At 44.9% G+C, this 12,603-nt stretch overlaps 1 protein-coding gene across 1 annotated transcript in view; it reads right to left on the bottom strand.

Moving 5' to 3' along the window:
* Nucleotides 1-12,603, bottom strand: part of LOC126334902 (galactoside alpha-(1,2)-fucosyltransferase 2-like) — a 103,038-nt gene that overhangs the window by 25,670 nt on the left and 64,765 nt on the right. The window contains exons 4-5 of the mRNA XM_049997611.1: nt 12,353-12,506; nt 843-1,067 (exon numbers count right to left, since the gene is read on the bottom strand). Coding sequence (XP_049853568.1) covers nt 843-1,067; nt 12,353-12,506 — 379 coding nt within the window. The remainder of the gene's footprint in view (nt 1-842; nt 1,068-12,352; nt 12,507-12,603) is intronic.

Raw genomic sequence — 12,603 nt, 5'->3', positions numbered from 1 at the left:
AATGCGCTGCGAAAGTGGCATGGCGAGTTTTTCGCCTCAAAACCACGTGATTTCTGAAATCTCGGAATCGAAAAGTTACCCGGCGGTGACCGACTGTTGTGAATAATGAAGTTGAATATATTATTGATAGTCCGCACGGTTAGCCATCCGGTCTAAGGCACTGCTTTCCGGGCGGGAAGGTGTGGCGGTCCGCTGCGGATTAGTGTCGAGGCCCGGTGTGCCGGCCAGCCTGTGGATGGTCTTTAAGGCGGTTTTCCATCTGCCCCGGCTAATGCAGGCTGGTTCCCCTTATTCCTCCTCAGTTACACTATGTCGGCGATTGATGCGCAGACATTCTCCACGTATGCGTACACCATCATTTCTCTACCACGGAAACATTGGTGTTACGCTCATCTGGTGTGAGACGTTCCCGGGGGTCCACTGGGGCCGAACCGCACAGTACCCATGGGTTGGGTGTGGGGCGGCGGTGGGGTGAGTGGACTGCTGTAGCCTGTTGTGGGGTTGTGTACCACTGAGGCTACGGTGGGGACGAAACGCCTCCGTCGTTGCTAAGTCCCCAGTTCAATACAGTACAAAAAATACAATATTACTGATGACTAAAGTCTCTGCTACGTGCTACGGGAAAACACTACGAACTTATTCACCAACCCAATTTGTAGATTAAACCTGAAATGCGATTCATTATCGTGGAATGTATTGTATCTTGATTCACAATAGGCAAAGAGTATCAGCTGCAAGCGGAGTCTACTTTACTTCAAAAATTAAAAAAAAACTACGTCTGGTTTTCCTAATCAAAGGCAATTTATGGTGGAAGGAGGCGTTCTGCAGGGCTAGAAACTCACCTTGAAGTCTTCGCGCAGCGCCGGCAGCAGAACCCTGTCGCACCAGCGCGTGTCGTCGCTGGTCACGACGAAGGCAAGTGCGGCCCCTTCAGGCTGCAGCAACTCGCGCATGCGCGCTGCAGCTCGCCGGTAGTAGTCGAGGCCTGCGCCGCGCGTCGCGTTGTATTTGTAGCGCAGAAACGCAACGTAGTCCGTCCGCCGTACGTGCATTCCCACAGCCAGCACCTGCACAGTAGGAACAGGCCACCATTATCTGCTTTCCACACATGAATAAACACTACTGCACAGAGATCGCGCGTACTATGATGATGATGATGATTGATTTGTGGGCCGCTCAACTGCGCATCCATCAAGCTCCCTTACGAAGTCCCAATTTTTACACAGTCCAATTTTTTTTTATACGATCTAATCTAGTCACAGTCACGAATGATGATGATGGGGAGGAAGAGGACAACACAGACACCCAGTCCCCGGGCAGTGAGTGTCCCCAACCCGGCCGCGTTCGCACGAAGTAGTGGCCGCTATCGACATGGGATCTCAAGTTGATTCCGTATTTCTAGATTTCCGGAAAGCTATGACCACCGTTCCTCACAAGCGACTTCTAATTAAGCTGCGGGCCTATGGGGTATCGTCTCAGTTGTGCGACTGGATTCGTAATTTCCTGTCAGGAAGATCGCAGTTCGTAGTAATAGACGGCAAATCATCGAGTAAAACTGAAGTGATATTAGGTGTTCCACAGGGAAGCGTCCTGGGACCTCTGCTGTTCCTGGTCTATATAAATGACCTGGTTGACAATCTGAGCAGTTCTCTTAGGTTGTTCGCAGATGATGTTGTAATTTACCGTCTAGTAAGTTCATCCGAAGACCAGTATCAGTTGCAAAGCAATTTAGAAAAGATTGCTGTATGGTGTGGCAGTTGGCAGTTGACGCTAAATAACGAAAAGTGTGAGGTGATCCACAAGAGTTCCAAAAGAAATCCGTTGGAATTCGATTACTCGATAAATAGTACAATTCTCAAGGCTGTCAATTCAACTAAGTACCTGGGTGTAAAAATTACGAACAACTTCAGTTGGAAAGACCACATAGAAAATATTGTGGGGAAGGCGAGCCAAAGGTTGCGTTTCATTGGCAGGACACTTAGAAGATGCAACAAGTCCACTAAAGAGATAGCTTACACTACACTCGTTCATCCGCTGTTAGAATATTGCTGCACGGTGTGGGATCCTTACCAGGTGGGATTGACGGAGGACATCGAAAGGGTGCAAAAAGGGCAGCTCGTTTTGTATTATCACGTAATAGGGGAGAGACGCGAGTTGGGATGGAAGTCATTAAAGCAAAGACGTTTTTCGTCGCGGCGAGGTCTATGTACGAAATTTCAGTCACCAACTTTCTCTTCCGAATGCGAAAATATTTTGTTGGGCCGAACCTACATAGGTAGGAATGATCATCAAAATAAAATAAGAGAAATCAGAGCTCGAACAGAAAGGTTTAGGTGTTCGTTTTCCCGCGCGCTGTTCGGGAGTGGAATGGTAGAAAGATAGTATGATTGTGGTTCGATGAACCCTCTACCAAGCACTTAACTGTGAATTGCAGAGTAATCATGTAGATGTAGATGTAGAATCGAACCCGGGACCCCGAGATCCAGAGGCAGCAACGCTAGCCACTAGACCACGAGGTGCGGACTCGAGCGTACTATGAGCGCCATATTTTGACGATTTAACGTGCCAGTCGGACAGCGTTTGGCACGGTATCTCTCAGGAGGGAATCCAAAAACTCTGTCAGTCGACGCCAAGCCGGGCAACTACTTGCATAAGGGCCAGAGGTGGACCAACGCGTTATTGACTTGCTCAATCTGTGTAGTTCTTTCTCTTGAATAAATCATCCAGTTTCTCTGAAATTGTAATCGTTTGTATATCTTAACATATACATCACATCCACGGAATTCCGTTCCGTTCGGAAAATTTCTTCGTGATACTTTTTTTTTGTCTTACAGTCTAATAGCCTTGCAAACTAAGAACTAAAAAGTAGAGTAAAACGAGTACCGCTACAGATAAAGGTGAAAAATACGCTACACTATTGCAAGAAAACTGAAAACAGTGAACCTCTCATCAAATCTGTTTCGCTAGGTGAAAACAAAAGTCACTACTGCTGAAGAGGTCAGAGACAAATTTGTAGCATATATATCTGAATATGAATCGAATAGTTGAGTATGTGTGTCATACATACTTCTTTAGTCAATTATTACTCCAAACCCTCTCTGTACATCGCATATACTCGTATATGTTTGTCCGTATGTTCCACATCTCCTCCTAAATCACTAGACCTTTTTCAGCCACACTTGGTACGCCTATCGCTCACTGTGGGAAAGGATCGCTGTGGGGGTAGGAGCCATCTGTCTATCAAAGGACCGGGGGTGGGGATGAAAAAGGAGTTTAGCCCACGGTGAGCGAATACCTGCAATTTGCACATCCATTATTTAAGGTTGGGAGTATTTAATTATTTGCAACAGATTTTGTACATCATTTCAAACCTTTATGGATTTTTTTCTCGCTAACAAACTCCACAAAGTAATGAAAGGAAAGAAGTTTTTCGCGTACTACATTTCCGCTATTGATGCAGTACGGCATCAGGCATGACGTTTAAATTTATTACTTCTTTATTACTAATTTTATTCGCAACACATTTTGTATACAATATTCACATATACCACTGAATGTGTCTGCAAAGTTATACATTATGTGATCAAAAATATCCGGACACCCCCAAAGACATACGTTTCTCATATTAGCTGCATTGTGCTGCCACCTACTGCCAGGTACTCCATATCAGCGACCTCAGTAGACATCGTGAGAGAGGAGAATGGCGCGCTCTGCGGAACTCATGGACTTGGAACGTGGTCAGGTGGTTGGGTGTCACTTTTGTCATACGTCTGAACGCGAGATTTCCACACTCCTAAATATCCCTAGGTCCACTGTTTCCGATGTGATAGTTAAGCTGATAAGTGAAGGGACACTTACAGCACAAAACTGTACAGGCCGACCTTGTCTGTTGACTGACAGAGACCACCGACAGTTGAAGAGGGTAGTAATGTGTAATAGGCAGACATCTATCCAGACCATCACACAGGAATTAGTATCCACTGAAAGTACCATGACAGTTAGGCGGGAGGTGAGAAAATTTGGATTTCACGGTGGAGCTGCTGCTCATAAGTCACACATCACGCCGGTAAATGCCAAACGACGCCTTGCTGGTGTAAGGAGCGTGAACATTGGACGATTGAACAGAGGAAAAACGTTGTGTGGAGTGAGGTAAATACATTGTTTGTTCTCTATCAAAATCTTTCATTTGCTAACTGTGCCTATCAGTAGTTAGTGCCTTCAGTAGTTAGAATCTTTTATTTAGCTGGCAGTATTGGCGATCGCTGTATTGCAGTAGTTTGAGTAACGAAGATTTTTGTGAGGTAAGTGATTTATGAAAGGTATAGGTTATTGTTAGTCAATGCCATTTTTTTTAGGGATTATTGAAAGTCGTGTGTCAGTTTACTGTTGAACAGAATAAGTAAAGAGAGAAATGTCTGAGTACGTTCAGTTTTGCTCAGCTGCTTGAAAAACAAATAACGTAAGAGGTTTATCAGCACAGTAATTTATAAATTTCCAAAGGGGACTTTTCATGATGACCTCAGATGTTAAGTCCCATAGGGCTCAGAGCCATTTTGAACCAGGCTGTATACCACTTAGGTTCCTATGAAAGTATGCTGATACAATAGCTCCATACTTAACAATCAAATACAGCCGTTTGCTCGACGAAATATCCGTAAACAAAGACTGGAAAGTCGCACATGTCACATTAATATTCAAGAAAGGTAGTAGGAGTAATCCAGTAAATTACAGGCCCATATCATTAACGTCGATATGCAGCAGGATTATGGAGCATGTATTGTGTTCGAAGATTGTGAATTCCCTCGAAGAAAGCGGTCTATTGACGCACAGTCAACACGAACTTAGAAAGTATCGTTCTTGTGAAACACGACTAGCTCTTTACTCACACGAAGTGTTCAGTGCTAATGACAAGGGATTTCAAATTGATTCCGTATTTTTAGACTTCTGTACCATACAAGTGGCTTGTAGTGAAATTGCGTGCTTATGGAGTATCATCTCAGTTATGTGACTGGATTCATGATTTCCTGTCAGAGATGTCACAGTTTGCAATAACTGATGGAAAGTCATCGAGCAAAATAGAAGTGACTTCTCGCGTTCCCCAAGGTAGTGATACGAACCCTTTGCTGTTCCTTATCTGTATAAAGGATTTGAGAGACAATCTGAGTAGCCGTCTTAGGTTGTTTGCAGACGACGCTGTCGTTTATCGACTAATAAAGACATCAAAAGATCAAAACAAACTGCAAAACGATTTAGAAAAGATATCTGTATGAAGCGAAAATTGGCAGTTGACCCCAAATAAAGAAAAGTGTGAGGTGATCCACATGAGTGCTAAAAGGAATCCGTTAAACTTCGATTACATGATAAATCAGTCAAATCTAAAAGCTGTAAATTCAACTATATACCTAGGAATTACAATTACGAACAATTTAAATTGGCAGAACACTTAGAAAATGTTGTGGGGAAGGCTAACCAAAGACTGCGTTTTATTGGCAGGACATTTAGAAAATGTAACCGATCTACTACAGAGAGTGCCTACACTACACTTGTCCGTCCTCTTTTAGAATACTGCTGTGCAGTGTGGGATCCTTACCAGATAGAATTGACGGGGTACATAGAGAAAGTTCAAAGAAGGACAGCACGTTTCGTATTATAGCGAAATAGGGGCGAAAGTGTCACTAAAATGATACAGGATTTGGGTTGGACTCCATTATAACAAAGGCATATTTCGTTGCAGGGTAATCTTCTCACGAAATTCCAATCATCAACTTTCTCCTCCGAATGCGAAAATTGTATTTTGTTGATGCCGACCTACATAGGGAGAAATGATCAGCATATTGAAACGGGAAATCACAGTTCGCACAGAAAGATATAAGCGTTTGTTTTTTCCCACAAGCTGTACGAGTTTGGAATGATAGTGAATTGTTGTGAAGGTGGTTCGATGAACTCTCTGCCAGGCACTTAAATGTGATTTGGAGAGCATCCATGTACATGTTGATGTAGATGTGAATCTGTTTAGAGAAATTACGGAAACCCAAATCAGGATGGCCGGAAGCGGGTCTGAATCATCGTCCTCCCGAATGCGAGTCCATTGTGCTAACCACTGCGCTATCTTGCTCGGCCTAAAAAAATTGTGCATTGTAGTATACAGGCCCTAAGCTACATGAATGGATCACAAAACGACTTTGAAACAAAAGACCCTTCAGGTGAGATTGCAGGCGCACAATCACACCGGAAGTGAAATAACCTCAGATACGGCTCCATTATACCCCAGGAACGACGAGGTTATGGGTACGAAATACGTGTACTAAGTACCACTGGGCTGTGCCCGTCTGACTTCGGAATGCGCTAGGGGTTTACGTGAAGCTGAGGGATTGGGGTCGTGTGCGTGTTCTCTGTGTGTAAGCTTGTGTTTGGTGTTTTATATATATTTTATTGGTATCTAAAGAGGCGAGTAAGAGTTAATTTTGGGCGTTTGTGGGAAGCTTCTGGCGGTTCGTTTCCTAAAGTGGGGCGAAGTTCATGTTTCGTAAAATTTTATGGATTTTTCTTGAATGAGTGTGTAAATGGTGTGGGTTGGTCTAGGAAGTCTCTTATGTGTGTGTTGGGAACGTATCTGCCAGCGCCTGAGATGGCACGGAAAACTTTGTTCTGGAGACGTTGCAGTCGGGATAGTGCTGTGTCTGACGGCATAGCCCATATATCCGAGCCATACAGGATGCCTGGAAGTATGAGCTGGCGCCAGAGGAAGAGTTTACACTGGATGGTTATACCATCGCCTTTCAACAGTGGATACAGCCTACAGAAGAGGGCGCAAGCCTTGTTTGCTGCGGCAGTAAGATGCCTGTTGCATGTTAGGCGTCGATCTATTTCGACCCCAGGAATAAAAATGACTGATTTTCTCCAAGTTAACTCTCAGCCGTCAGTGGTGAGTTGACGATCGGGGAGCTTGATTTTAGGATTGAAATAGATCGCCTGGCACTTTTTAGGGCTAATCTTTATTTTCCAGCGGTTGCACCACTGCGTTATTTTATCGAGATGTTGTTGGAGGTGGCGGTGTATAAAGAGGAAGCTGCGTCTGCTTTTGTACATGGCGGTGCCATCCGCATAGAGAGCAATCTCTCCGCCAATCTGCCCAGGGGTGTCATTCGTATGTATGGTGTAGAGGACAGGACCTAAAACCGAACCTTGCGGGACTCCTGTCGCAATTCGTCGTGTCTGGCTGGACTTGTCTCCGTTCCTTACGAAGAACTGACGTCCTGTAAGGAAGGAGTCAATGATCCAGGTTATAGAACTGAGCACCCTACCTTATCTAGTTTGTAGATTAGGCCACTGTGCCAGACGCGGACAAATGCTTTTTCTATGTCTAGGAACACTGCTCCTGTTGCTTCTCTCCTTGCCCTGGACAGACAAATGTGTTACGACAAACGAAGGGATTGATGGATAGTGGAATGCTCAGCATGGAATCCAAACTGTTCGGGCATAAGGATACAGTTTTCTGTCAGGAACTGACAGAGGGATGAAAGGATTATTAATTCGAGGATTTTACTCACGCCAGTTAGGAGAGAAACGGGCCCGTAGCTTTCGGGAAGGAGCAAGTTTTTGTTGGGTTTGGGTAGAGTAATGACCTCTGCAGTTTTCCGCGCTGAGGGGAAGTATGTGAGTTTCAAGCAGGCATTACAGACGCTTGCTAAGTAGGATATTACGGGAGGGGGAAGGTGTTTTAGAAGTGGGGGCGCGGACGCGGTCGGGGCCAAGAGTTTTGTGGTTACCGTGCCGCTTGATGAGTGCACATATTGTCAGCTTGTTAACGGGCACTAATTCTGTCATTGGGCGTGTATTTCTTATCTGAGTCACTCGACCGAAAACTATTGTCTCCTGCCTGTCGCTCGCATCATCGTGGATGACGTGAGTTCGGAATTGTGACTCCAATGGCTTTGCGATTATTTCCGGGTTTTCTCGTTCGTCGTATGCAAGACCGTTCTCGCCGTGGAGTGGCTTGTTTTATCTGGTGGGATCTTTCCGCTGCCGTGTTATTTTCCAGACTTTGCGTCTGGACGTGTCTGCTTCGGCGGATCTTAGTTTCTCCTCCCAGCAGCGGCTCCTGTACTCTTGTAATCGTTGTCTCAAGCTGGTCCTCTAGACTCCGCAGCAGGCGGCAATCGGCTGGGTCGTGGTAGCGTTGCCACAGTATACGCCTCCTGCGTTTGGTGAATATGAGGTCCCAGATGTCAGGGGGCAGGTCCCTGGGACAGGATCATTGGTCATCCTGGCGCTAGCTGCACGAACACAGGCGCGGAGGATTCCAGTGAATTTCTCAGTTGCTACGTCCAAGTCGCCTTCCATCTGAAGCGCGAGGATTTCCTCCATGTGCTCTCCCACCAGGCAGGTTTGTCTGTCCCAGTTAGTGATTGCTTGTGTGTTTGCCATCCTCTCGGCATCGTCTTCGACACTGGCCAGATCCAGGTACGACAGGACTGTGGTCGGAGTCCAGCTCGTACTGCACTGTGGCCGCCGCATCGAGATCCAACTTTTTCGCGACAAAAATGTCTTCTGTACCAGAATTTATGTCCACATTGCCAGGAATATGCGTGGTCTCATCTGGGCCGATGATGGTGAGGGTGGCGCGCCCCTCGATGAACCCCCACAAGAGTCCTGCCACTTGCGTTCTCGGCACGGCATCCCCAGGCTCTATGTTGCCAGCCCTAAGTAGTGCGTGAAGATCGGACCAAATATCTCACGAAATAAGCCTCAAACGAAAAAACTACCAAGAACGAAACTCGTCTAGTTTGAAGGGGGAAACCAGATGGCGCTATGGTTGCCCCGCTAGATGGCGCTGCCATAGGTCAAACGGATATCAACTGTGTTTTTCAAAATAGGAACCCCCGTTTTTTATTACATATTCGTGTATTACGTAAAGAAATATGAATGTTTTACTTGGACCAGTTTTTTCGCTTTGTGATAGATGGCGCTGTAATACTCACAAACTTATAAGTACGTGGTATCACGTAACATTCCGCCAGTGCGGACGGTATTTGCTTCGTGATACATTACCCGTGTTAAAATGGACCGTTTACCAATTGTGGAAAAGGTCGATATCGTGTTGATGTATGGCTATTGTGATCAAAATGCCCAACGGGCGTGTGCTATGTATGCTGCTCGGTATCCTGGACGACATCAGCCAAGTGTCCGGACCGTTCACCGGATAGTTACGTTATTTAAGGAAACAGGAAGTGTTCTGCCACAGGTCAAACGTCAACCACGACCTGCAACAAATGATGATGCCCAAGTAGGTGTTTAAGCTCCTGTCGCAGCTAATCCGCGCATCAGTAGCAGACAAATTGCGCGAGAATCAAAAACGTCGGTGTTGAGAATGCTACATCAATATCGATTGCACCCGTACCATATTTCTATGCACCAGGTATTGCATGGCGACGACTTTGAACGTCGTGTACAGTTCTGCCACTGGGCACAAGATAAATTACGGGACGATGACAGTTTTTTTGCACGCGTTCTGTTTAGCGGCGAAGCGTCATCCACCAACAACGGTAACGTAAACCTGCATAATGTGCACTACTGGGCAACGGAAAACCCACGATGGCTGCGACAAGTGGAACATCAGCGACCTTGGCGGGTTAATGTACGGTGCAGCATTATGGGAGGAAAGATAATTGGCCCCCATTTTATCGATGGTATACTAAAAGGTGCAATGTATGCTGATTTCTTACGTAACGTTCTACCGATGTTGCTACAAGATGTGTCACTGTATGACAGAATGGTGATGTACTTCCAACATGATGGATGTTCGGCACATTTCATGACAGGTGGATTGGTCGTCGAAGCACCATACTCACACGTTCACCGGATCTGACGTCTTCGGATATCTTTCTGTGGGGAAAGTTGAAGGATATTTGCTATCGTGATACTCCGACAACGCCTGACAACATGCGTCAGCGCATTGTCAATGCATGTGCGAACATTACGGAAGGCGAACTACTCGCTGTTGAGAGGAATGTCGTTACACTTATTGCCAAATGCACTGAGGTTAAGAACATCATTTTGTGCATTTATTGCATTAATGTGGTATTTACACGTAATCACGCTGTAACAGAACGCTTCTCAGAAATGATAAGTTAACAAAGGCACATGTTTCACATTGAAACAACCGAAATAAAATGTTCAAACGTACCTACGCTCTGTATTTTAATTGAAAAACCCAACCTGTTACCAACTGTTCGTCTAGAATTGTGAGCCATATGTTTGTGACTATTGGGCCAAATGTTTTGACTATTACAGCACCATCTATCACAAAGTGAAAAATGTGGTCCAATTAAAACATTCATATTTCTTTACGTTGTTGTTGTTGTGGTCTTCAGTCCTGAGACTGCTTTGATGCAGCTCTCCATGCTACTCTATCCTGTGCAAGCTTCATTATCTCCCAGTACTTACTGCAACCTACATCCGTCTGAATCTGCATAGTGTAATCATCTCTTCATTAGTTATGTGATCTACCCATCTAATCTTCAGCATTCTTCTGTAGCACCACATTTCGAAAGCTTCTATTCTCTTATTGTCCAAACTATTTATCGTACACGTTTCACTTCCATTCATGGCCACACTCCATACAAATACTTTCGGAAACGACTTCCTGACACTTAAATCTATACCAAATAGCAAAACTCCTTTACTACTTTAAAGGTGCGCTACAACGAGTTTAATTAAATAAAGTCTCTCGAAAAATGCCAAATGGCTCATTACATATCTTGGCTTTTATAAATACTTTTCACATATAAGCAAATACAAAATAATCTGCGACACCACCTTTCATATTCTTCACTCATTCAATGGGCTTTCGTGTGCTTCTTCTATTGTGATTGGGCACAAGACATCCATGTGTTTTGGTAATAGAGAAAGACAATCATTTGGCGAATCTACACCCTTCTCGTGCTGACTTTCCAGCCTATCGTCCGTAATGCTCAGCAGCTCCTCAGCCTGACAGGTGATCATCACACGATGATCGAACCCTGACCAACAGATGCTCGCAGGACTGCACGCAGTGTTGACTTGTATTTTTGCAGTTCCACAAACGAAGCAAAGAGATGGCATTTGGAAATATCCCGCAGAGATAGATGGACAAAAAGACTCAGTCAAAATAGTATTAACCATTTTGACGGATCCCTGAAAAACTGACCTCTTATTGATCTATTATATACATTAACTGTCAGTAAATCTTTAAGTGCTTTGCAGATGAAAGACAATCTTCCTTTGAACCGTGTGATTACGTAGCTTTTCAGCCTCTTGATTTATATGACAACTAAGAGAATTCTTGTTGGTGGACCTCAGCTTAGTTTCTTAGTAACACGATTAACTTCTTGCCTGCATGTTTGTTTCGGCTTGTCAGGATGCAAGCAATGTAAAAACATAAGCAATGTACAAATTTTCACGCAATTTCATGTTGAATCTGGTAACATCGGCTTTATATGTGTTGTGGAATATCACTACTGACTCACTGACTGACACGCAGTGATTTCGACCTGCGCGGAAGGACTGCGCCGAATGAAATCTGACACTTGGGAGCACCTGGTTCATACTGGGAAATCCCGACCACGTTCATGTGTCAAGGCTTCAATTGAGTTCTGGAAGGCCCTAAAGATTGTTGGTCACTTTGGCATTATATATTTTAGGGATTGATTTTATGGATCAGATGGTTCAAATGGCTCTAAGCATTATGGGACTTAACATCTGAGGTCATCAGTCCCCTAGAACTTAGAACTACTTAAACCTAACTAACCTATGGTCATCACACACATCCATGCCCGAGGCAGGATTCGAACCTGCGGCCGTAGCAGCAGCGCGGTTCCAGACTGAAGCGCCTAGAACCGCTCGGCCACAGCGGCCGGCGATTAATTTTATACAAGGAAGTGTTATCCGTTATAATAACGTATATTCTGTGAATTAAAAAAGTTGAAGTGAGATTTAATCGCCCGCATGCCCTCCCTCTTAAATGAGATTTGGCGAGATTTTACCGGACTCTTGCTCCCTCCACCAGCTATTTGGAGCTCACGTAATTAACGGACATTCCCCAACTGTCATGCTATACCCATCCAGCGACCACCGTTGATCCTTTGTGACCTGTATGCAAACCACGTTGAAGAAAAGTTCCATCAGTGTATATTGTGTTCAGTCTTTCTGTGACCAATAGGCTCAGATTGCAGCACATGGGACCATCATACCGTGTTAAATTGCCAAAGCGTTAGGCCGTATTTCTGTTCATTTCTGCGCAATGTATCTAGGTTGCGCTTCAAAGTTAATTTTCATCACACGTACTCTTGGCTTGGCAAACATTAGGACTTACCTTGGAATACTTGGGACCCGCCTTGAGAGCCATTTCGCGCTTCGCTTTGGACAGCGTCTCTGCTGCGGCTCTAGCAAGCTCTTCCTTGTACTGGAATTCCTCCCGCAACCTCCCGGACATTTCCACTATGGTCTCCGTCAAAACGATCCATTTCCTGCACAGCGACAAAAAATCGGAGGCACAAAAAATTGAAAAAAGGGCATTCACCATTTGTAAGTGCCATAATGTGCTCTGATTCCAAAGGATGGGTC

Source organism: Schistocerca gregaria, chromosome 2 (genome assembly GCF_023897955.1).
Source record: "Schistocerca gregaria isolate iqSchGreg1 chromosome 2, iqSchGreg1.2, whole genome shotgun sequence".
NCBI lineage: Eukaryota > Metazoa > Arthropoda > Insecta > Orthoptera > Acrididae > Schistocerca > Schistocerca gregaria.
Note: the sequence above shows the minus strand (reverse complement) of the source record. Positions and strands in the feature narration are given on the sequence as shown.